At 41.6% G+C, this 25,782-nt stretch overlaps 1 protein-coding gene across 2 annotated transcripts; it reads right to left on the minus strand.

Annotated features, from left to right (window-relative positions):
- Positions 1 to 600: 600 nt before the first annotated feature.
- Positions 601 to 25,782, minus strand: KLC1 (kinesin light chain 1). Of its 2 annotated transcripts, XM_010157955.1 has the most exons (15): positions 25,522 to 25,782; positions 21,991 to 22,221; positions 20,846 to 20,924; positions 18,679 to 18,904; positions 18,097 to 18,184; positions 17,268 to 17,369; positions 16,475 to 16,648; positions 16,252 to 16,351; positions 15,343 to 15,392; positions 15,187 to 15,254; positions 13,622 to 13,730; positions 12,060 to 12,221; positions 6,727 to 6,857; positions 2,333 to 2,399; positions 902 to 1,024 (listed from the first exon to the last, which is right to left on the minus strand). In XM_010157955.1, exons 1-15 carry the CDS (start codon positions 25,780 to 25,782, stop codon positions 959 to 961), a joined length of 1,914 nt encoding a protein of 637 aa, XP_010156257.1. In that variant the 3' UTR covers positions 902 to 958. The 2 variants fall into 2 exon arrangements, with proteins under 2 accessions (XP_010156258.1, XP_010156257.1); XM_010157956.1 differs by lacking the exon at positions 2,333 to 2,399 and having other exon boundaries at positions 601 to 1,024.

Genomic DNA, 25,782 nt, shown 5'->3' on the forward strand with positions numbered 1-25,782 from the left:
GCTTCCGGCCCTCCTGCGCTTCCACGGGGTTTCGGCGGTCCTTCGCACAGCAGCTACTCCACCGCGTAACAGCCTCGCGTGCGGGCGCCTGCTCCTGCTGTCGCCGGCCGTCGCCGAGAAAGGCAGGACTTGGGATCAGCGGGCGGAAACACAAGAGCGCTTCTCGGCGAACCGGATTGTGAATTCCGGTGGACGAGCAAGAAAGTCAACCTGAGGCTTGATGCTTCCCGGAGAGCAAGAGGGGCTGCTCCGGGACAGCTGCAGTCCAACGCTTCGGTACTTGCCAAGCGCACAGGGCGAAGGTCTCTCCTGACCAACATCAGCCATCCCATCTCCATCGCGTACTGTGCCTACGACTGGGCGAGCGTCAAAGGTAGGGTGGCAGGTGTCGCTACTCATGCCGCCCGCCTGCAACGGGACCCCACCCACCTCTTCCCTAAAACCCAGCGGCTCAGCCTGGTGCCTAAGGGCCACTGCCTGTGGCAATAACCCGGGGTGCAAGGAGAGCCCCACCGGCGCAGGTCGCTCGGTCCGAACTTCCCCAGCAACGCGCACAAATCCATCCTCTTCTCGTTCCAGCACTGTGTAGGTTTACTGCTACACATTTAAGTTTGCCTGCGATTTCCAACATCTTTGCGTTTTGGTACGCTCCAAATAGGGTCTGGGTTGTTTTTTTTTTTTGGCTGCTGTAATACTGGGATCTATTGAAGAAACGAAGCGTGGATGGGAGCAGGGCAATGAGCAATATCTCTCTACAGTTTTCCTTTAGAAGAAAACACCCACTAATACTGTGTTTAAAATCGTTCCTATTTAGAAAAGGAAAACCAGCAGTCCATTGGAAAAAACCAGCATCTACCACCTAGGTGTCCCTACAGACAATGAGGAGGAACCAAAGCTTTGAAGGTCTCAGTGCTTCTTTATTCACCCAGGCATATTAGCTAGCTTCTCTCCCAGAATCTCAATGTGCCAAATCGGTGTGACTGACACTCAGAGCTCGCCAGTCTGTCAGACAATTATTTCGTTCCTGTGTGGAGGGGAAAAACAAACAAATTAAGCAGATGTTCAGACAGTTCAAGCAAATAAACAAAGTCACCAGCGTCAACAAAAAGGAACACGCACGTAAATGGGACTGCGGAGAACCGGCCTTGTTTGTGCTGGGGAGGGGGATGCTCTTCCGCGTGCCAAAAAAACTCCTTTTTTCCAACTTTCCACTAGCAGCGCTGACAAGGCGCATACGCACCCTTCACAGGCCCATCCCCCTGTGGGAGCTGCCACGAGTGCCGGCAGCGGGTGAACCGGGCGAGCTCACCAGAAGCGGGAACTGAGCGCAGCATCGCGGTGTAGGTGCACCCTCTGACGTACTAAGGGTCCAGCTGAGGGGGTCTGACACTCTGAAAGCTCGCCACCGCTGCCGCCGCCGCCAAAAACTACGCATTGCCCTGGACGTTTTTCTTGCGGCCGAAGCTCACCCTAAGGCAGGTCCTGCACGTGTCACGCCGCAGCAAGCGCTGCAGAACCACCTTCTCCCTCGTGGGCGTAAAGACACCTTTAGGCCACTCAACAGTGAAGCCAGAGCCAGCTGGGGCTCCCCTGCCGCTGTCGGACAGAGCGATGAAGACCCTCACATCCGGTTTTGTTAGTACAGAAGCAAGGGTATCCCCCTCAGTCAGCAGCGGTTACTGGGTTAGTCCAACGCGCGGCAGCGGTCAGAGCTCAGGGCGTCGCTAGCTCGTCCGACCATGAGAAACGGTGACTTAACAGGTAAAGAACAGGAAAGGGGACGTACCACACAGAGTTAGGCAAAAGGAGGGTTTGTATTAGTGGAAGCGTAACACCGATCAGACAGCTTTTAGAGACAGCTCCTGCACAGCCTCAGACACACCTGAGGTCGCGTGTAAAGGCCCCTGAGTGTACAGCAACTAAGACGGCTGGGCCCTCTGCAGTTACGGGGCTGAAGTCAAAAACACTTCATAACTGGGCTTGGAGAGTTCTTGTTTCTTTAGTGTTTAAAAGAACATAAGAATCCAGACGTTCCCTATCCAATGGAATAGAAGGTCCAAAGCCAGAGATTGCCTGGCATCATCATTAAGGTCCCTTCCAACCCAAACCAGTCTATGATTCCCTGGTTGAACTTAAGCACTTGCTTGAAATTAAGCTTAACCCACAGCGGCATCGCAGAATGATGCGTTAAGCACACGCCTCCAACACCTTACTGAGACGGGGTCTTACCCATCCCTAGGAGCGTGTTGGTTTATGATTCATTGTCCTCTTTTTTAATCCCAAACCCTACTAACGATATCTATTTTTGTAAGAGGATTGTAGGGCTCCTTACTTGAAAGTGATCTTCAGCAGCCTTGCCACCCATGTTAAGAACATTCAGAGAACTGGCACGCTTCATGCTGCAACCAGGACAGTGAACATGCAAGGATAAACCGATCAGAATGGCTGAAAACGAGCAGCTCTACAAACACAAGTATAACAACGAGCAACGCAGAGTTAAGGGAGTTTGAACAGCGCCCCAAAACTGATCCGAGGGGACACCCCTGAGGACAGCTACGTAACTCAGAACACTGTTACATGCCGTTCTACATTACAGGTAATACAAAACATTTACAGGCTCCTCAGAGCTTAAACATTTCAGGCAACGGATTAAATTTCAAAAAATTAAATTTCAACTCAAAATCTCAGCTTTTAAAGCACATCATATTATTACACTTAGTTTCAGTTTTTAATTAGCTGATTCTCAGTTTCAATTTTATGCAGCTTCTTACAAAAAGCACCAAAACACTCGGTTTAGGGAAAAAGCAGCGAGACATGAGTATGTTTGTCACACAGGCAGTGTCTGAGAAAAGCTACAACAAACATCAGTTTTGTACTTTCTGCCTCATCTGGGTATGCTTACAGAATCTATTTCAAAAAGCATTTTATAGTCTTTTACTTCTAAACACTTCAAAGTGAAGGGAAATCAGACGATTGCTGCTCTGAGCAGTGGTAACAACCATCCTAGAACTCGGTACCGAAAGCAACTGCTGAGGAAAAACATCCCCTACGCAGGAGCCGCTGACAGTGTCACTGCATTAGCCGAAACATCTGCTGGTGTTTGAGATGAGGATTAACGATTTACCTGTGTTTCTCAAACATACACAGAATCTAACAGACTTTACAGCGTGTCTAATGTAACCCAAGGTTAGCCTTAAGCTTCCCATCATCAGGGCCGCCTGATGTCCTTCATCCCAAAGTGCCTGTGCGTCGCTCAGCGGGGTGTGCCTTGGTTCCTCGCCGCTTGGTTCCCTCTTTAACGACGCCAGAACGAAGCGAGTTCTGGTGTGAACGAGGCCCCAACCCTGCAACCCTCCCTACAGCTTCCCGGGCAGCCGCCTGACGCAAAGTTCCCGCTGCCTTCCGATAGCACGGGAAGGTTTATCCGTACAGATCGCACCACGTTATTAACCAGTTCTCCTCCCTGCTGCAGCGAGGCTAACAGTCAAGCGCGAGCTCTAAACGCGGTCACAAAGCAAGGGCTTGGCAGAAGAACGAACCAAATGCTAAGTGGGCGACGGCGGCCACGTAACGCAGGTGCACCGCTCGCTCCCGGCGTTAAACCGCGTGCTTCGCCAGCCGGAACACACACGGTTTAACCTACTCGACGTGGGTGTTAGCAACAACGAAGCAAGAACTTGTCCATGCATGGCGTACACCACTTTTACTCAAGGAAACGCATATGACAGGGGTTAGAGGTGGGAGTCAAAGGAAGTTAATCTGTAAAGCACAAAATGTTATGGAAAACTCTCTAAAAGAGCATGGAAAACTCTCAAAAAGAGCATAAAGGTTTATGGAAAAAGTTCCAGGGAATTAGAAAATCCACCAGTAACAATGCACACAAGTGTTTTTAGGTTGTTGCTAAAGTGCCAATTAAAAAAATTGATCACACAGGAGATACTAGTTTGTTAAAGGGTTTTTTGTTGTGTTGTGTTAAAATTGAGATACCTAAGACCTTTAGCACATGCCCTTAAGGTTCCCTCCTTGCAGAAACACGGTTGCACAAACAGCACGCCGCTGGCTCTCTGGTGCGTACCTTACAGCGGCAATGAAACCTGTCTCCCCCCTGGAATCACAAGCGTTAGCCGTGCTCCTTGCACGCTCCAAATTTTAAAGGAGAAAAATCAGCCCCAATGCTAGCAGAGTTAAATTACTGCGGAGCTGAATTCTGGTGAAGGAGGGCAGAACTGATACCACGCTTCAGGCCCTGCACGTTTTAAAGAAGAGTTCTCAAGGGATAAGTTCTTCGTCCAAAAAAAGCTTTTGCGTGATTTTAAAGAAACAAATCGTCCTGACGAGTTTTCCCACTCGATTCTCTTCAACCTTCTGCAGCAACAAGATGAAAACGGAGCCTGTCTTTTGTGCTGGGATATTAGTGTGTTTCTACCGGAGTGTTTCTCCTTCAGAGCCACATCAGCACCACCAGCTTCTGTCTGCAGAGCGCAGAGCAAGCAACAGACGTAAATGAGTTTCAGACTAAGGTCTTCACCAAGACAGAGGCAGGGAATGCAGAGGTGGCTGTAAGGAGGGAGCCACACGACTCCTCTACCTCGAGCGGCTGAAACAGTTTCCACGTACGCTGTGTTGGAGTTGTAACACTCAGCTATCAAACACACATAATAAAACCCGAATATCCCTTTCCTTAAGCTCAGAAGCAGGAAAAAGTTAACTCTATTTACTAAAGTTTCATCAGAAAATGAAATCAAAACAACTTCTGGGAGTATGAGGACGTACAGCTACACTTTGCCTTCAGTACCAGGAATCTCAGCTGGTTTTAAGAACAAATGCAAATATAAATTAGGATTTTAAAGTGTCTGTATCTTACAAGAACAGTAATGGTAATATTTATCATCGTCCACACTCCACACGCAGATGTACAACAGCCTGTCAGTGCAGTACACACTGCAAGTTGTAATAAACTATTCTTTGGGAACAGCAGCGACATCCAAAAAAAACCAAGACTATTTTGTCAAAAAGGGAAAGCAAAGAAGCTACTGCTTTGCTTTCAAATATGTTTCCCATTTATGTCTTTATCTGAGGCAATCCTGTCTGGTGCTACAGTCCCACAATATATAATTAATGGTAACGTGGGTCGATTAACGCTGCCAAAGAGCGGGTTAAAAAGGTGGAGTTCCTACAGGACACTACAGAGCCAGACGTTACGCACGAGCGTAACGTTCTACGCCTGTAATCGTGGAGTTAGCTTACCTGCAGAAAAAGTCATCTCTCTTTGCTACAGAGAACAAGGAATAAACCTCCTGGCTTTTAAGAAACTGAAAACCTTTCCTTGTCTCACAAAAACGAGGAGAAAATGCAAAGTTGTATGTATTTTCATATAAGAATATGAGTAAGAATACTGAAGACAAAGAAGGAAATCCCTTTTGTTCCATTTTGGCTTGCATTTGCTCGTTTTCCCTAGAGCATTTAATTTATGTATTTTCTGCTTCTAATCACGTTTTCCACAGCCTACTCCCAACTTACCATCTCAGGGGCAGTTCTTAACGACGTGTCAATAAACACAAAGGGATTTTTTACCTTGAATTTGATTCAGTGCCTTCAACATCGACTATCTGGTAGGTGAGTGAAATTTGAATGAGCAACTCGAAACCTCAGATCAGGCTGAATTTGAAGCAGGTATGCGAGGGGGAGGATTCTGCATGCGCTGCCGCTGTACACGTTCCTGGCCGCATGAGAACAGCAAGGCAAAACTTCCCTGGAGGACTTTGGAAAACACAGGGAGACCCTGCCTCCAGGTCACTGGCTCAGGAACTACCATCATCTACTGTAGTACTCGCAGACAGAGCTGCTCCATCAGAAGTTATCCCAAGTTCTCCAATTTAACGGCTTTAAAGCTCAAACCCATGCTGTCACACAGTTTCCCCTTTTCCACAGGAAGGGGAAAAACACCCTGCAAAACTGCCTGTGGGTGAGGGTGAGGGGAAACACCCACCAGCACCAGTATGAAACACAGCAGCATGTTCCAATGTTTCAGCTGCTCTGCAGCAGCTGGTCAACGAGGCATGTTTTTATGCATTTACTGGAATTACTACACACATCCAAATCCACAATCACACGGTGAGTAGGAGAGAATGGGAAGTCAGATTAAATTGGAATTTTTAGCACTGGCTTCACTGAGGCCAAAACCTTAATGAGCTGCACAACGGGGTTCAAGTTTTTCACCATTTTCCTTTGCTCTCTGATAGCTGGGTTTTCCAAAAACAGAAACTGAGAAGGGCTCTTTCGACACGCAGCAATACCTAAAGCTCTACCAAGGATATATCAAGCAACTAAGCTATTCCAAGAATGTTAGTTGAGGTTTTGCTGTATTCAAGCTTTTACTGTAAGAATCAGTAACATTTATTCTTAACTGTGAGAAAAGGAAAATTTTGCAGGTAGCTGACATTTATCAGTAACTCTGAGGCTTTTCTATTCTTCAGGTGGCTAAAGCAGTAAAAAGGGAAAACACTTAAAATTGAGTTAACTCTTAAAAGCAAATATAATTCCTCAGATGTCACAAACCTTTCACAGTACATTCAAGGAATGACTTCCTACTTGACTTTAAGATACAAACATACAGGCTAAGCAGGCAGCTAAGCGGAGGAGAAACCACCGCCCGAGGTACTGCACCAGACTACGGCGGGGGCACAGGAGGAGGGCACACCAGCACAGCTAAGAACAGATAGTTACCCTGGGTTCTTTGGTTCACTGTCTCGTGAACTTCCTCCCTTCAGCTTTCTAACCAGCTTCTCGCTGCTGCGTCTAATGGAAGCGCGAAGTTTGCTAAAGGAACCACTGCGCTTTAAAGATCCAGTGCCATCCTGAAAGAGATCGAACACATGTCAAAGTGCAAGAGTCTGTTGCCCTCCCCCAAACCTGTCTCAAAAACATTTCACCGATGGAGTATTTTTGCGCATCGCTATCCATACATACGCGGTACGGTTACATAAACACGGGTATTGCAGAGCTGTGACTTTACCAACACAAAAGGGTTCCTTCCAGACAGTAAGAGATGTCTAAAACAGGAAGACATGCTGAAGCCACGACTCACAATGAGCAGCGACACCCCAGCACAGCGGCCAAGCGCTTCACCACCACCACACTGCCGTTTGGCACCAGCGCACGGTGGCTAACAGAGCACAAGTCCCAGCCGAAAGCGTTCCAGTCTGAGACAGAAACGGTTTTATTTTTCCTACACATTACTTGCAAGCACGTTTAAAAACAAAAGTACTTCTGACCAGAAACTGGTAGGGTTAAATTCCTATGCTTCATTTTAACTTTCACCAAAGAAAACGTAAAACATGAAGCAGTGAATTTTTTGTACACCGCATTCACGTTTTACACTGCTGTGCTGATCCAGAGAAACTTCCCACTGACCACAATCCTGGTTTTAAATGTTATACCCTTTAAAAAGCCCAAACCCAACAGTTTAGTAAGATTAGAAGTGACGGGGTCCTACTGCGCAGAAATCCTACGTGATTGTGAAAGGAGAATTGTAAAGGAAGAAAGTAAAGTGCTACTAAGCAGACAGAGACAGACACCTGAGTTGGAGTGAGTTTATTAGAAGTTAGAAAGACAAATACACAAATCACCGAACACCAAGATTAGTAGAGAAAAGCATAATTGCCAAAATCTCACACAAAGACTAAACAGCAATGCTACTTTAGGATAATCATAGGTGAAGACATCCAGAGTTCCATATGGATGTTAACCACGTAATAGGTCTCTAAATACATTTGAAAGCACTTGGAGAACATGCCTTACTGTTACGGGGTTTGTTCTGCTTTCCTCCTGTGAAGCTCACCATCATGCCGTTTCAAGAATACCTCGTGTGGTACTTTTAACTACCTTTTTTTCCATAGTGAACAGCTACTTAGAGTTCATTGTTACTTGGTTTTTTGGGTTTTTTTACTAATGTATTACACAGCAAATGGTTGTCATAACATTTTGTGTGACTAGATACATATCTGGCAAAGCTACACATGTACAGAAATAGGAAAAAAAAAGACACCAGCACTGAAGGAATGGCCAGTTTACAGGGAAGTGTAGCTCTGACAAGAATCTTAAGGGGTTTGCTAAAACACAGCAGTCAGTACTGAAGAGAGAAGTTAAAGCTTGAAGATGGTGCACGCCCGTCATGCAGGAGACAGTATAAGAATCACAAAAGGCATCTAGGCCTGTCAGAAACGGAGAGAGAAAAACCGAATGAAACTGTTGGGAAAAATTCAACAGTTTTCCATTTTGAACAGTTATGTTTACAGTATTTCTAGGTCACATTCAAACCAATTTTTTTCCGGAGCGAGTATCTGGGCTGCCCTAAGTACAACGCGCGGGCCCTTGCAGGTACCGGCACGTAGAGCTTTATACAGTTTCGCTTCTGTCGCTGATACGCAACTTGGGAAGAGCCGGCACGATGCTGTGCGCCCTTCCAGTTAGCGGCTGTGTAAAACACAACACACCTTTGGGAAGGCATTTCGTAAAGAAAGGGTGTTTTGGGTTGGTATTTCAGCTGATATTAACACAAAAATAAAAATAAAGGAAAAAACCAGAAGAAAGGAACAGAGCAAGGTGCATTCATTTCAGCTTTAACTTCTGTCAGGAGCTTTCCTGGAAACACAACTGCAAGAGGAAAGGTCTTCCCCCAACCTCCAGACAAAATACCCTTTATTCCTTTAAGGAATTAGGATCCAACTGACCTCGGGAGTACTTGTTAGAACACACCTGTGTGCCTATACACTGCCCGAGTGGGAACTGCTGCGCCTTCCCTAACGCAGCGAGGCAGCTGCAAGAATCCACCTTTACACACAAGCCGTGCTTCAACTCGCCCGCGTTCCGCCCTCGGAAACCACTACCGACAGCCTTACGGTAACAGGTCTGGGAGCCTCGACCTACGGCAAACTGGAACGAACGGTCGTTAAAATTATTCTTGCAAACGGCAGAACGCCTTGCTACCAAGTGATGAGAAGATCAAAATCTAACCAGATACTTAACGTCTTGCAGGCCTGAATAAATGCAAGTCTGAATCCCCCTTGGAAGGATCAGATCAGTGAAAAGGCTAATTATTCCTACGATCTTAAACCAGTGATGCTGCAGTAGTGATGAGGATCCAATGAACAAAGGCAAGGCAAGTTTTCTAGATAGAGAGTATCACTTTTATTATGTTAACCAGCACATTAGGAATAAGCAGACAAGCTTTTGGGTACTTCAAATCTGAAATAAAACGTTGAACTTCCAAGTTAAATACTGACTGCATGGTTAGCAAACACCTTTAAACCAGGACTTTACGATTAAAAAATAAATCCTAAATCCACTGTAAGCAAACAAAAAAAATATCAGATGCACCTACTTCTATGATAAAGATTAACTGCCAATATTTACGTCACTCAATCAGAATCACCTTGTTACTTCAGCTTACACCTCTCCACCACCATCATCCCTCCCGTACGTTGCAGCTGACTGCTACGAGGCTGTTCTGTGACACTTCTTATTAAAGAACAGCAACTCCTGCTACTTAATCTGTGGCAGTGAAATATACTGCTTCCATTTCACAGCTGACAGCGAACTGATGTGCCCAAAAGCTTGTCTTTTTGAAGCGTGGTTTAGAATAATAAAAGATACTTCCTCATACTAGTCTTAAACTAAACACTCTCCTACCACGAATATTTTTATCTGTCTTGACTGCAAGATCGATTTACAAAAATGCCAATTGCAGATACTGTCATTTTTAATACACAAACATAATATGGGATAAAAATACTGGGATTTCTACCTTGGATTTTTAAGACAAGGTATTTCTTTGAATTTTCAAGTATCTTCAGTCAACTTTTAAGGACGGAGTTTTATACAAACATGTGAATGTCCACTAAACCACCTCAGGATGTTCAATAGTTAGGGACAGATTTACTTCCAACAGATAGTTCTTTTTGTAGGAATGTAAGACAGTACATCAAAGCACGCAATGCTTAACAGTGATTACATTCCATACGGAAGTCACTTAGTTACAACAGATCTTCCAACACAAATTTTGCGTTGAAGTTTGCTGCTTTACACACGCCACCTATTCTCTGACATCCAAGAACATGAGTCAGCTTGACCTCTTCAGAGGAATTTAAAAGGAAAAGGCAGGCCTCTTCAGGCTCTGCACACAGAAGTGTCTGCCCGATAATAAAAATTCTACTGTACTTTATGAATCAGAGTATTTTGTCTGGAGGGACACGAGGGTAAAGAAACTACATGATCTAAAGTACAGGGAAGAAGAGCACTGAGATAGAAACACTAGGAGGGTGGAGGGAGAGAGAGTTGCCCACTTTATGTAAAAGTAGTAATACAAAATACCTTCCCTTAAGAGAGGGAAAAAAGAGAAATAAATAACAAAGATGAGAATTAAGCAATGCCACTTCAGCACACTAAAAGTGAAAAATTAAATTTTGACTGCCCAGGAAAACAAACTTTTTCTGATCAACAAATTTTATTGCTGGGTTTCATTCAAATATTGACCTAGAAATACTGTCTATTGCTTTTCCAGAAGGCCTTTTCAATCCAAAACCTGCATGCTTGTTTAATTATGTCAATAACAGGAAAAAAAAAAAGTTTAATGCATTTAGAACATATAGTCATGCAAAGTACAGCGAATATTAAGGGAGGAGTACAGTACACAGTTCTAATGCTGAATGGGCAAAATGAGAGTTAAAAAAAAGTTATCCAACCTTACTTTGGCTTTATTAATGATGCAGTATTATTCACAACAGATGCTGATTGACTGTCTTGGCACTGAGAACACCAATGCCAAGAAAACATTAATAAAGAGACAAAAGCAGAGATGGTAAGAACATGCTCCTTTTAAGATTACAGCAGTATGTGTTTTATCAAGGTATCTTTGGAATGCTAAACCTTCTCTTAGGGGGCTTAAAAAAAAAAAAAAAAAAAGAAGAAAAAACATAGCTGTTGTAAGAGAAATAAAACTGGAGCACACTCAGTATTGCAAAGTAGGCTACTTCCCCTCCCAGACAGCAAAAGCAGCAACAGCACTTTCATAATCTAACAGAGTATTTTCAGCAGAAGTGCAGCTGGGAGTTAGTTAACGGTGCAACATATATCCCATTGTCAGCAATGGGATAAAGCATGGAAAAGCTGGTGACAGAAGCAAACAACTACATAAGCCAGATGAGTAACTAAAAGCTTGTACTGTCTTTCAAATGAAGGAAAACAACGGTTAGAAAAACACGTATGTAACCACACTATATACATGTCTTGTCTTTGTGACAGTCAGTGTCGTACAGTGAAGCCAATATATGGGGAACAAATAGGAACAAGCCCTGACTCCGGTCAAATTCTAAGACAGGAAAGCGACATTAATACCTCACGTAAGAAATGTGAAGTTACTAACGCGCTGTGATGTGATGGCACTGCCTCAACACAGATTGTATAGCAGCTTGAAAATTGTGTTCTTTCCTCAAACTAGCTGGCTAAGGAGGAGAATTATTTTAGTGTTAGACTGATCACTTTCATTTACTCCAAAACTGCTAACACTTAATACATCTCCATAGCAAACGTTCTTTGTGATTCCAACAGATGCAGTATTTTTGAAGAAACATTTAAATTATGGGCAACTATGGCATCAAAAGGACAAAAGCAAAAGTAAGTTAATTGCCAGACTATTTCTACCAGTAAAAAGAAACCACTGACAAACAACCGTACACCAGACCATAACCAGGACATTCAATCAGCATTAAACAACTTAAATACAACTGCTTGGGATTCTTGAAGAAATTTCACCCTTCGGGACAACAACAAAAAGGATGTTTTAAGATTTTAAGTTGTTACTTTTTTTTTTTTTTTTACATGACGTTAAAGAAAAACAAAGTGTTGCTCTTCATCTCTTAATTGATTCTGCAAAATTACAAAATATGAAGTAGATCAACCAAGGAACTACTGAAAACACGAGAGACTGGTAAGTGGACAAGTGTATTCATTATGGTGATAATCTATCTAGGCTATTCTCTTAAACTGTGTACTGTACTTACCCCATTCCACTCTACGCTCATACTCACTTCCTCGCCTCCGTCAGGACCACTCTCATATTTTACCACATCAACGTTGAGGCTTTCTCGGCTTCGCCTTTTTTCTATGCTCTCAGGGTCATTCAGCACTTCGGCAACTCTCTGTTTATGAGCATTGTCAAGACCCTGAGAATTAGGTAAAATTGGGAAAGGTTTTATTTTATTACAAGCGGTATTAATCTACAACTGACACACAACAACCGTACCAAGAGAAGTCAAGCCCGGAACTCCAATACCCTGATCCTGCCTTCAAAGGGCAGTCAAGATGAGTTGCCCTTCACATGCTGCAGGAACCAACACAGCAGGAAGAGCACAGACAGTCTGGTAGTTTGAGAATTCGGTGACCTGCCGTTCTTTTCCTCCTCCCCTATCACTTGTCACAGGCTCATGGTGTTCATGGCACTTACCTGAAGCCATCTGGCCACCAGCCTAATATTTAAGCAATTTGTAGGTTGTGAGCAGTCAATGCCATTATCAGTTCTTCACCTAACAAACGGTGTTCACCCACCTTTGGAAAGAACATCGCAAGTGTCCGAGTATCTAAGACACAGGTTGTGTTGTTTAGAAATACTGACACTTGGCACAGCAGTGCAATTTATCCTTCAGAAAGAAGTCAGATAGAAAATAATCTTAGAACAGAACAGACCAGATATATTGTCAATAAGATGGGCATTCTGTAACGCAAAGTAAACCTATCAATTATCAATTAATCCTTCAAATATCTTACATGTGCTAAAATACCTTCTATGAAAACCCTGCACTAAAAATAAAGGCAAAATCTTTAGCATACTTCCACTCAGTTTCGTTTTCTTTATAATAAACCTACTCCATATCACAAATAGGATTTGCTGATGGGAAGAGATCCCAGAAGAATGCCTTACACAGAAGAAAATACTCTGGCTGTATGGTGCAGAAGAGTAGCTGGAGCTCCCAGACAGCAGAGAAGCATAGGCTCATCAAAAGGGCCTTTGGACCAAACCCTTCAGCAGCACAGAACACAAAAAGCATAAAATTATTTAAAATCACCACTGAGAGGTGATGCATCACACAAACAGCCTCTAGGCCCTGTTCCAAAGCTGTTGTCTCTCATTTTCCTCAAGTTTAAAAAAAGATAAAGGAAGGGACAGGGAACGGCACTTTCCTGGTTTGTTCAATTCTGTCACGAAAGATGAAGGACAAAGAACTTCACTGGTCTTCAAAAACCAAGCAAGTAACATCCCAGCAGCTACAGCAAAGGAAAAATGTGTGAAGGACAACAGAGCTGTGGAGGACAGATGCTTTTCCACACCTGGGAACAAAAGCACCTCTTGGCTGTCAGCTCAGAAGGGGACATGCAAGGGGACTCTGCAAGTGTTTAAGATGGCATCAGTTTATCACCAGTTCAAGCCAAAATTAAGGGGCAACACCAGGCACCAGACACTGAAGAGCTAAAAGTTTCTACGTTCGGAATGTACAAGAGACACTGAGGCTGAAAATGTGCATGACCACAACACAGAAACATCATTAAGGTGAATTTTCATACTTGCCTGTTTACGAGATCTCATTGCTGCCTCTTCTAATGTTTCAGCAGCTTCAAATTTGCCCTGTCGTCTGTAAAGTGCCCCAAGGTTCTTTAAGGTAGTGGTTACTGTTGGACTATTTAAAGAAAAACACACATGCATTAAACTCTTCTCAACTCACAAACTAAAAAAAAAAAACTTAATGTAGTATTTATTGTAATTTATTGTAATTATTTAATAAGTCTCTCCTGAAATACGCTGTACTTCACGTGGATGGAAAAACCTGCTAACCCCTTTCAATGTGCATTAACGCCTCTCACTGATTAGTCAACAGCCCTGCAACTGGAAGTTATTAACTGCCCTCTAGATCTACTCAAAAGTGGAGTGCCAGATCTCTGTGTTTCTCAGATGCGTCTCAAAGTGAAAATTTAGCTCAGTCTGAGTGTGTCCAACTGAATCACTGTGAAGCTTCCAGAAAATATGCCTACTCATGCGTACAGTGCCATTACGGTAGCACGTGTCAGCCACAAAATAAATCACCAGTTCTTTTCACCAGCTTTTACTCTGTACTGACTTTCAGTTTCTGTGCATTCAAACTACGCTTGAACAGTAAAAGGGGGGGGGGGGGGAAAAGAGCAATAAAAAGGGGGGGGGGGGGGAAATACTGCACATTCCATTAGGAAGTCTCACACTCCAGCAAGACATTTTTCTTTCAATGACACAACAAGAATTAGCTCCAGCACATTATTGTTACTTGAAGTTTTTCTCCAGTAACACCAGAGAAGAGATTTCCCCGTGCATTAGAATGGCACTAGTACGTGAAAAACCAACTAACACCATGGACTGCAGCCAGCGTTCAGGATGGACAAAAAGAGAGCAGATTTCAACAGCACAAGTTCTGTTGCTCGTTAAATACAAGAATTCAAACAACGAAGAAACAAAAACCCCTCAGTGAACATTATCAGGACTAGCTGCAGGTTTTTTCTTACACTGTACCACCTGCCTGTCAACAAAAAAAAGGCAGGTAAGGACCAAATTAAAGCAAACAAAAATATTTCACCAGCTACAATCCAAGCTGAAGTCCTTGCTTCTCTCTTCCATTTTACGGTAGATGTTCTCATGCACACAGGACTATATTCTTCAAGCTTTAGAAACTCAAATAATGCTGAATTGCAGCAGTTCAACTTTGTTTCATGTGCCAGCTAGAAAACTCAAGGCTCAGTTGTCTGCAGTCTCCCTTTTGCTTCTGGCCCTCTCTAGAGGTTCCGCTGGGGCAGGGAGAGCACGTACGCCAAGCAACAGCATAAAAAGAAAGAAAGGTGACCTATGCTTCCATGTGAAGGACTGCCAAGAACACAAGTGGTGAATTTTTACGTCCCTTCCTAGAGCTAACCAGCCTAGATTAGAAGCAGCCCCGGGACTTGAAAATTGCTACTGTGTTCCTGAAACCCAGTCCTGGGGCCTGAATTTTTAATACTGTATTTTTTCTGGTCCTAAGAGCAAGCAGTTGCTTCATTTTCATTTTCAAACATGCTTTAGTCTGACATTTCTGGGTACTGCCATATTGTTTGCCCTGCAAAGAATTTACCCACCTGTCAACTTTGCAAGCTTTGTACCAGCCACCGTATTCTCCGAAAGATGTGCCATCTTTTTGCTTTCCCTAAAACAAAAGTGACATTGAAGAAAAATACCCGATTTGTAACTTCAATAGTAAAAGATCCAGAAAAGATTTACGTCAACGGCCTTACTTTGCATTCTTCCCTCTCTTCCGCGTGCATCCAAATAGGCTTATTTTCATCTGATGGAACAGAAGAAAATATTTTATAGAATTACAAACTAAGAAGTACTCATTGTTTGATTTTGACCCTTCTGAAGTGATGAACCAGAGAATTATACTATTGCCATACAGAAAAGCTTACTGTTCATACTACAAGCAGCAGATAAATAAGACATGCACCTCTTCTTTTACAGTTTTACAGTTCTGCCTTCTTTGCTCATCTGACCTTAGAAACAGTTACTTCTGAAAAGCTCTGAAGTCAGTATACGCTGCCATCAATCCGTCATGTGCCTAGACCTGTGCTAGAGCACACATTTCTTTCTTTTATCGTTAACAACTGGTTTGACATCTACTAAGTGGTGCATATGTTATTGTCACAGAACGCAATGAAAATTCGTCACTGTGATTTATAGCTGGTAACATGCATTTGACTTCAATGTACAGTGTAAGTCCCAATTTCAGGGTATTTTCTCCATTCTTTAAGTGTATTAATGGAGGACTCACATTAACAACGTTTTCATTACATCATTTTAAATCCTACACTGACTTTTTCCTGGCACTTAAAAGCAACATACATTTTTCTGCTTCTATAAAAATATCAAGTTGCCTTTGGTTGGGCATAAGGTAAGAAAGACAATCCATAAAATAAGCCTACCAAGTCTACCTCATGTAAGAAAAGCCCTCCTTTTAAATCAAATACTACTGCTGTATCTAAATGCTTTCTTACAATGAATGTACTCCAGCTCGTCTATAGTCTCACTTTTAAGTCTGCCTCAAGAGGACAATTTTAATCAGGATACAGTTAACTTTCTGCAGATTTTGTTCCATAATAACTACAAAAAAGAAACATACGTTCAAATCTAGGGACTAAGTTTCTTACCATCTACAGAGCCAAATTCCCGTTCGTGAGCGCGAGTAAGAATCTCTTTGTATAAAGTTTCTGCTTGCTTGAATTTGCCCTGTTTTAGATAGCAGGATGCCTGAAAACAAAATACACACACCCCCATGATATATCAGCACACTCAAAAAAAAATAAATACAATATTGTTTCAATTCATCACAAAATTTTACTTTTTGTTAATTTGTTTTATAAAAAGGCTTACCAGGTTATTCTTTGTTTTCGCAACATTCGGATCATCTGGCCCCAGCTTAGTCTGGTAAATCTCCAGTGCCCTCTGATAGTAGTATTCAACCTCCTCATATTTACCTTGGTTCTGGCATAGTAAAGCCAAGTTATTTAACTGCTTGGCAACATCAGGGTGATCTTTCCCCAGAACCTGAAAACAAAACACCTTGAATTAAAACATTCTTCTCCAATCACTGCATCAAGGCTTACAAATGCATGATTTAGAAATACACCGGTAGTTTTTACTCCTCATCAATTCAACATGAGGATGACAAAAGCAAAATTAGCATTTGAAAGATATGAGAATTACTCAGTTCTATTACAAACTGAGAATGGTACAGAATAATTCTTCACAGGAGGACCGTAGGTAGCGCATTAATGTTATATGCAGACATGCTCACAGGCTAGAATAAATATCCACACAGTCATACAATGATCAACCTCAAAATGAAACGTCATTCAAATTTTTAATCCCAATGCCCTTGTCAAATCAAAGATTACTGAACTATCAAAGGGGAAACAAAAAGGAAAAGGTGGTTAATTACAAAATACAGAATTGAGAATATATGCAGAGTGCTCCAACAGCTCCATAGGACTACTAGAATTTACTCCTGGTTTTGAATTTCAGACACTGCCAGCTGCTAAGGCATTTCTCACTGTGGTTTATCTGGCACATCTACCCAACCAAAACATCAAAAAAGTAAGGGTGTTTAACTTTGCTCCTTCCCCCCAAAAATCCACTCAAAGGTGCCGTATTCTTTAACTCTTACCTTTTCTCTGATTTCCAGAGCTCGCTTACACAATGGTTCAGCTTCTTTGTACTTGCCTCGTTTACCATAAAGTACTGCAAGATTGTTTAGAGTTGCTGCCACCTGTCAACAGTAGAGATGTATTAAGTACACTGGAATTTGCTGATACAAATACCTGACAGATGAACACATCTGCAATGCATTGATGTTTCCATGCACAGGGCAGACCTCTCGGAATTTGCAAATGAAGAAATAATTATTAAATGCATACATACACAAAGGAGCAAAAGGAAAAAAAAACAGTGTCATGAAATAATTTCACTTCATTTGTGGAAATGTAATTTTGTGCATACATTTTCTTCATATGATCTTCTCTTACAAAGTCACCTCTCAAATCTATACTCAGAGCTGCCCTCATCCCACTTCATGCCGCCTGTGTGAAGATCACAATCATTTTAAGCACCAAGTACAAAAGCTTGATTTATGTTTCATTTAAAACCAGCAGGAAGACAAATCAGAAGTGTACCTTCAATCTGAGTTTACTGAAGTAATTTGAGTAAGCAAATCAAAGTCTTTCTTCGCAAATTAATTTCCCATAGAAAACCCATGCAATCCAAAAATCAAGCATGTGCAAGTCATTTGTGGTGAAATGGCGTTGAACATAATGCTCAAAAGGTACATTAAATATTTAAGAGAAAACAGAGGATGTTATGTTGTGGCCTCCTACCTGTACTGTTTAGAGATTAGCCCGGTCTTAAAACCTTTCCTGTTGAGTTTAATATTAGAATAAGTTGAAAAAAAAAATCAGTGAAAAACACAACTAAAAATATGATATTGCATGTATACAAACCGCTGGATGATCTTTGCCCAACGTCTTCTCACGGATAGCCAAGGCATCATTCAGGAGATTTGCTGCATCTTTGTATTTGTTCTGGTCTCTAAATTTTAAAGAGTTGAAATTAATATGGAGGATTCAGAAGAGAAAGTCATTAATGCAAAGCTGACTTCAGTACTGGCCTAAAGATGCCAGTACAAAAGGAGAGTAATGGAGAATACATTCAGAAATCAGGAAGTAAGAGCCCAAAGCCTGTAACTGTAAAGTAATTTGCTGGCTGAGGACTAGCTACTTTTACACTGCTGTCCAATTTATAACTCTAGATTATCGGTAAGTGGATAATCCAGACATGCCCCCTCAGCAGACAAAAGTATCAAAACTAGCCTCACTCCCAAAACAAAAATTCACAGGCAAAACCACAGCAACCTGTTTGACTTTTAGTGTAGGGAGACATAAATATTGCAGGATCCTCTTCAGGGTTTTAACAAACAACGAGGATTGGAAAATAATGCAACAGTCAAAACCTGTTAGTTTGAACATGACCAGGTTATAGCCAAATGCTGTTTCTTTAACTGATATTTATGTCAGCATACAAACCTGTACACCAAAGCAAGAATGTTCAACATAGTGGCAACGTCAGGATGATCGTGTCCTGAAGTCTTCTCCAGATCTTCAAGAGCTTGTTTACAGAGCGGGACAGCAACCTCGTATCTACCTTGGGAAGCGTACTGGATAACGAGATTATGAAGGGTCCTTAATCTTGCTGGAATTTCATAGCCACCTTGTTGGGCAGCAGCTGCTGCACTGCTGTGCTGCTGTTGAACTGTAAGAGATCCACAAGAATTCACGTTGTTTAAAAGATGACTAACTAAAACACGTAACATTTTGTGTCACTGAGCAGTAATGAGACTCACTGAATTGTACTTCTTCAATACAAAAAATTAGAAAGTACTTTGCAGCAGTCATGCTGTCCAGAACAGTGACGGTGAAAATATGATCGTTTTATTCGTCATACTCTGTTCAGCATCATATCAATATTTTACACTTCTAAGGGCCAAATTTAATAAACCAATGAAGAAAGTAGGAAATGCTTTCAGCTCAGCAAATCATTACCAATTCTCCAGATTATATCATAATTTTGCACTTACTACTATTGACATTTCTCTGTGGAAAGGAACATTACCACACACAAGACAGATACCTGCAGAACAGCTCAAACCGTTTGTCCTTTTCCCCTTATTCTCTAAACGCACATTTTTTTGTTTCCCTTTATTTGCTACACCAAGTAATACTTAAAGTTGGCACATAAATATTAAAAAACATTGGATACCACAAATAACAGCTGCAAGAGAAAAAGCATTGAGACATCAAAGCCAGTGTCAACCTTCAGGTTTTACTTAATAACCCTCAGGCTTATTTTCCAGTAGCTCCTAACCTTTGGTTGTTGCAACCCCCACCCTCCCAGTCCCCCACCCCCTTCAAAATCTACCACCATTTTTCTCTTACTCTGAAAGATTTCTAGGAAGATTAAGAAAATTAACTCTTACTCATTTTCATTAAATTCTAGACAATACCCAGGATAAAGGCTCCAGCCATGAGCCTGACTTTCTTCTCTTCATTACATTAAGCAAAAAAACCACTCTCACAGCAAGTGGGCGCCTTTTTATGTCGAATCATACAGTTCCAAGCCTACACCCACAATCACTGCCTACCAAAGCACTGATGCATTTCAGTGTTTTTCCTGGAGGTCAAGGAAATTACTGAAACGTCAACTTTGTCTTTTGTAAAACGAAAGAAGGTAGGTGGACTACACACGTATACAGACAGCTTTGCCGTTCAACTTTCCTACTACAAAATTCTAGGGAAGGAAGAATGAGCTCAGGCTGGAGCTCATGGTCAGCACTAACCTATTCTAAATTCTTCAAGCGTTCCTTCCATGGCTGGCTACAGACAGCACTACCGCGCTCTCAGGCGTGCGGTGCACCGTGTGCATGTGTCCATAAAGGAAATTCAAAACCCTGCTGATTACAAAGGTGGGACGGAGCCTTCAGGCATTGTTTTCGGAAGTCAACGGTCTATGAAGAACCATTACACGACTAGCACACTGCAGATACACTAAAATATCAATACATTATCTAATACCAGCTTTACACCCAGAGGAAAGCCACAACATTTCACGAAGCAAGGCTTATCTATTAATGGCTTCTTCCAGTCACACTACCGAACCTCTACTTCAAACTTCGCTGCATATTCATCAGTGCTCCTGACCTGAAGACCATACTTCTCCAAAGAGTTGTAAAGCAAAGAAAGACAACCTTAGCGAAGAACAAAAGATCATACGAGAGACTTCAGACTGCAACGTGCCCCAGAATGTTAAATCAGTTCATTAAAGAGGCCGTTAACAGAATTCACCATACAGGCAGACCATCAAATGCTTCCAAGTTTCAGCATCTGCCCCAGTCACTTGGAATAATTTTTTTCCATTCCAAGGCCCACAGGAAAGACAGTGAGACCAATCCTGAAGTGAAATCAGCCCCAAAAACTTTACAACAGCTAGTAAACTCTCTTTAAAACCTATGCCCCAGTTCTGTACATATCAATATATAGAATGCGTGCCAATGACTGGTTTCCTTACTCCAGCAGAGGCATTCACCACTCCGCTGTGTCCCAGAGGGCCCCAAGCATGGATTCATTTCTGTAAAAGGCATGTTTATATTCGGCATTGGAGAAATACACTAACAGTATAAATTTGAAGTGCACTCACTTCCTTGTCCTTGGTCATCTTCATCATTGGGAAATAAGTCATCCAAAGGCTCTTTGGTGGAATCCGTATCTTTATCCTCCTATAGAACAACCCCAAAGCCAAACAAATTGTTACACTTAAATCTAAGGGTAAAGGGACAGTCCACTTAATCAGCAACGTTAAAGGAAAACCCCACATCCAAAACTTGGGAATTTGCAAGAGCAACGTTTCTCACAGAAGTCTAGTGAAAGTCTTATGTTCAAACGTATTTACATACTCTGTCCCGAAACAATAGAGGACACCTTCAGAAAAGCCAGGAATAGAAATCAGGTCTCCTAGATTTCAGTCTCAATTTAAGCTCACAAGAACATACTTGCTCTTTTTACAGAGACACTATACCTACTGAAAATACCCAGTGAAGAGCAAGTGCTGCTGAATACAGAATTGTCCACTCTACTTTTTTAGTCAGAAATGCAGTTAGAGATGAGCAAGGGAAAGGAATAAGGAGATTCATCTCCTGAAGGTAAATTAAGTTGCACCACCAACTTTAATTCTGTCACCTCAATTTCTGAATACTCAGCTACTGCACAAATGATAGATTTTGCAATTATGATCTGGTAAGGTTCAAAAAGAAAAAAACATTTGGAAAGAAATTAATCTCCAATAGACTCCACCTGAAACCGTATTAATTTGTGCACAGTACCTCAGTATATACTGATTTTAAACATCCAAAGATCATTCCAAATCCCACAATCACATAAAATAAAAAAACTAGATCATCCCTCAATCCTGTTTCTTAAAGGTGGAGTCTACACAATATAAATAGTTGAAGTTCTCAGAAATTTTAATCTCACTGAGGAGAAAACCCAGGAGCAGAACACATTCCTAATGAGTTGTTTGGGTTTTTTTAAGCTAATATGATACCAAGTAAGTATTTTTATATATTACTATCTACAGACAGTGAAACATTTACTCACTTAAAATAAGAATGAACTGAACTCTCAGCATCTTTCTGCAAACTATGCAACACTGGAACAAGGTCAGCATTTTAATGACAACTTTATGCTAGAGACAAATGAAAAGCTGGTCTATACCATTTTTTAGTAACTAGGCAGATTACCAAACATACGTAAATGTAAGGTGCATTTTACTATGCAGCTACTTACTGATGGTGAAATATCATCATCGTATTTTTTTAACTGATTCATGAATTCTAGATGTTTCTTTTCTTCCTCCAGCTGAGCCACAGACTGCTCACTCTTTTGTAGTTTCTGTTGTGTATTGGCTAGTTCATCCCGTAGCCACTGATTTTCCTGGCATAACCGGCGAACCTGAGCACGCAATTTCTGCTTCTCTGATTCCACTGCATTTAAGTGATTTGACAAGGCCATCATTACCTAAAAAGCAGAAGGTGTCACATGACTTAGTTCCTCTAGAATGCAGTTCTATATTTAACATAAAAGTCTTATCATTTAAAACCTTTAGCAGCTGTGAAATCTGGTAAACATTCAGATTTTTCTCCTTTATATATCTGGTTCTCACTTTTCCTCTAAACTTTTCTACCTTTTGCTCAACCAGAATTAACCTAGAGGAACTCTTCACTAGTGATTTTTTCCATATTGTACTAGGATTCCTTGAAGATCACATATAGTCTTAAAATATATGAAAAATTTGCGCTAGGATTTAGATTACTGAAATGGAAATCTTTGTTCCACAAACATGAAAAGGAGCAGTAATACTCTTAACTTGAAGGATCACAAAAATAACCTAAGAACTAACAAAGTCCTAATTTAAGAGCTTTTAGACAGGAAGATTCATATACAAGATTGCAGTTCATAAGGAAGCACACCTCAGCATAATGATAATACTTTGTGCTGGTTTTGGCCAGGATAGAGTTAATTTTCTTCATTGCTGGTACAAGGTTATGGTTTGAATTTGTGCTGAAAACAACACTGGTAACGCAGGGATTTTTCGATTATTGCTGAGCAGTGCTTACACAGTGTCAAGGCCTTTTCTGCTCCTCACCCCGCCAGTGAGTTGGCTGGGGGTACACAAGAAGCTGGGAAGGGACACATCTGGGACAGCTGACCCCAACTGACCAAAGGGATATTCTAGACCATATGACATCACACTCAACATATTAAGCTGGGGGAACAAGGAGAAAGGGGTTGATGTTCAGAGTGATGGCATTTGTCTTCTGTTATGTGTGATGGAGCGCTGCTCTCCTGGAGATGGCTGAATGATCAGTGGTGAATAAATTCCTTGTTCTGCTTTGCTTGCATGCGTGGCTTTTGCTCTACCTATTAAACTGTCTTTACCTCAACCTAGGAGTTTTCTGACTTCTACTCTTCTGATTCTCTCCCTCATCCTGCTGGGGGGGGGAGTGAGTAAGCACCTGTGTGGTGCTCAGTTGCCAGCTGGGGTTAAACCACGACATACTTCAAAGGGACAATTATACTGCCGAGATCTGAATGTGCAACTGAACACACAATTTATACAAGCACTTTATATATACATATCAGCTTGAGTGTGCAGACATTCAATGTCTTTACAATGCAAAGTTACATGAAGGACAAACAAACAGAACAGCCATAAAAGCAAACTACTCTAGCAAAAAAAAAAAAAAATCCAAGTTAAATAAAAAAGGAGTATGTTAAGTGAAAGCCAACTATGACATACATCCTCCCTTCACTGTTCATGTGATCTCCCACTGATACACTGGGATCAGCTGATGGCAACCCCAGGAAGCACACCTAGTAAGGATAGGCAACTGGTGAAAATAAAAAAATCTTCTTACAGATAAGTTTTACGTCCCCAAGTGTTTAGCGTGTCATCTGCTCAATTTCATGTTTCTTTAAAACAAATTTACCTTGAAGTGCTTTTAAACTAAATATTCCAAGTGAAACAGACTGTGTCCTTAGCTGAAATTTCAGGTTTAAAAAAAAAAAAATAAATTCAAGCCTTTAGAAACTACTTTTCCCTATAAAGGTAAGATAAAACTCCAGGTATAATTTCTTAATAACAGCCAAATCTCTAGACTTCAGCACCTACCTATTTACATATTCAAAATTGTTAATGATTGAAATTACTTGGTCTACTCAAACAGTGGCATTTGTAACATCAGAAAGAATATTTAGGAAAGTTGTGATAATAGGGTCAACATATTCAAACAACATTCTACAAGCTACAATGGCAAACTAAAATCCTTTGTGATCTTACTCCCTAGGATTAACTGAAAGAAAAGTTTGATTACTTCTTCAAAGTAAGTTTCATTTCCATGGAAACAATACTTCCACCATTAGACTTACATCCACGTTGCAGAAACATCTATAAAATACTTCCACATCTTAATTTAAATCCAAATTAAAAAAAACACCAATCAACCAACCCACCCACCCTGCACTGTTGCAACCCAAAAGCATGCAGGCAGAGTAGGCTTATCAGGTATGAGAATAGTAGTTTGAAGTGCAATCGCTTTCCTAACAAAGGCAGCAAATGCAGAATTCTTGGCTCCACACCACCACAGTTCACAAAACACCATGTGGGGCAAACAAGCCAGTAACATCTGCAATTGAGGCTGCTGAATCTGACAGACCCAAGAATCAGAACTACCTTTTCAGAGACCCATTACCATGTCAGAGTTAGGACAGAGAAGCTACTCACATATCTCCTACAACCCCCATTAAAGGCAACTCAATTACTGCAATTTTGTTCCATATATCTTCTAGTATTTTCTTCCAATACAGGGGATCAAAGCTTGTACAATATCCTAAGGCCTGACAGTCTGTACCATAACGTCCAAGGATTCAACATTGCTATGAGAGGGTGCTGGGAGAGGACTTTTTACAAGAGCCTGTAGTGATAGGACAAGGGGTTACGGGTACAAATTGAAAACAGGGAGGTTTAGATTAGATATCAGGAAGAAATGCTTCCCAGAGAGGGTGGTGAGGCACTGGAACAGGTTGCCCAGAGATGTTGTGGACATCCCATCCCTGGATGTCTTCAAGGCCAGGCTGGTTGTGGCTTTGAGCAACCTGGTCTAGTGCAAGGTGTCCCTGCCCATGGCAGGGGGGTTGGAACTAGATGGTCTTGAAGGTCCCTTCCAACCCTAACTATTCTATGATTCTATGTCTGGTAACCCATATTTGATCATTCTCTCAGGCCTCAAATTCACCATGATCCAATGCACACAACTTCCGGATCACCGAAAATAACAGCTCGATCCAGACGAAAAGACTGACCACAGTTACAGACCAATAAAAAGCCTATTAACATAAAGTTGACTCATTGGAATTTTCAGGTCATTTGCAAACACTGCCATTTTATTCTGCTGACTGCGTGGCATCCTATCATTTCAGTTTTTTGACTTAATAGAAAATACCCTAATGCTGGACCATATATACAGTCCTGACAGGAGGACTAAACATGCATCTTCTGCTGTGGAAAAGTCTAAACATAAAACAGCTACTGTCTCATTGAAGTAAAGAGGAACTCAGTTACGAGCTTCAGTGCTTTAATACCGAATGCATAATTAGTTCTGTAACACAGCAAGACAGACACTATCTACCTCTATTAATTACAGCAGTCTCTTTCCTTAACATACAATAACAACGTAAATGTCTCAGCACATAACTAATATTCAGAAAGAGAAACGTAACCTCCAAGTCTGAAATGCTTTATTTCTACTGCAATTTTACCTGTGCTTCACTAAGGCCAAGCTCCAGCATTTCCAGTGACTTTCGAATCATGTTTGATTTTTCTTCAACCAGATTAGTTTCATCATCTTTCTTCAAACATTTCAGTGTTTCAAGTAAGCTCTGTAAAATTGAGTTGTGTTCATTCTTCAGTGCTTCTAGTCCATTAATCACTTGCTTCGTTTTGGCAATGATTTCATCTTGAGTAAGCTTCTCCAACTTCTCTTCCTTTAAATACACCATCGTGGACATGTTTTCATACAT

Source organism: Eurypyga helias, unplaced genomic scaffold (genome assembly GCF_000690775.1).
Source record: "Eurypyga helias isolate BGI_N326 unplaced genomic scaffold, ASM69077v1 scaffold15098, whole genome shotgun sequence".
Taxonomy (NCBI): domain Eukaryota; kingdom Metazoa; phylum Chordata; class Aves; order Eurypygiformes; family Eurypygidae; genus Eurypyga; species Eurypyga helias.

Bases quoted from the DNA above. Each gene is read 5' to 3' on its own strand.
- KLC1 (XM_010157955.1), bottom strand. From the start codon at position 25,782: ATGTATGAAAACATGTCCACGATGGTGTATTTAAAGGAAGAGAAGTTG. The intron at 22,222-25,521 runs GTAAAATTGCAG...TCTGCTTTTTAG, and splicing joins TTGGCCTTAGTGAAGCACAG to GTAATGATGGCCTTGTCAAA. The intron at 1,025-2,332 runs GTAAGGAGCCCT...CCCTCCACACAG, and splicing joins CTGCTGAAGATCACTTTCAA to GAACGAAATAATTGTCTGAC.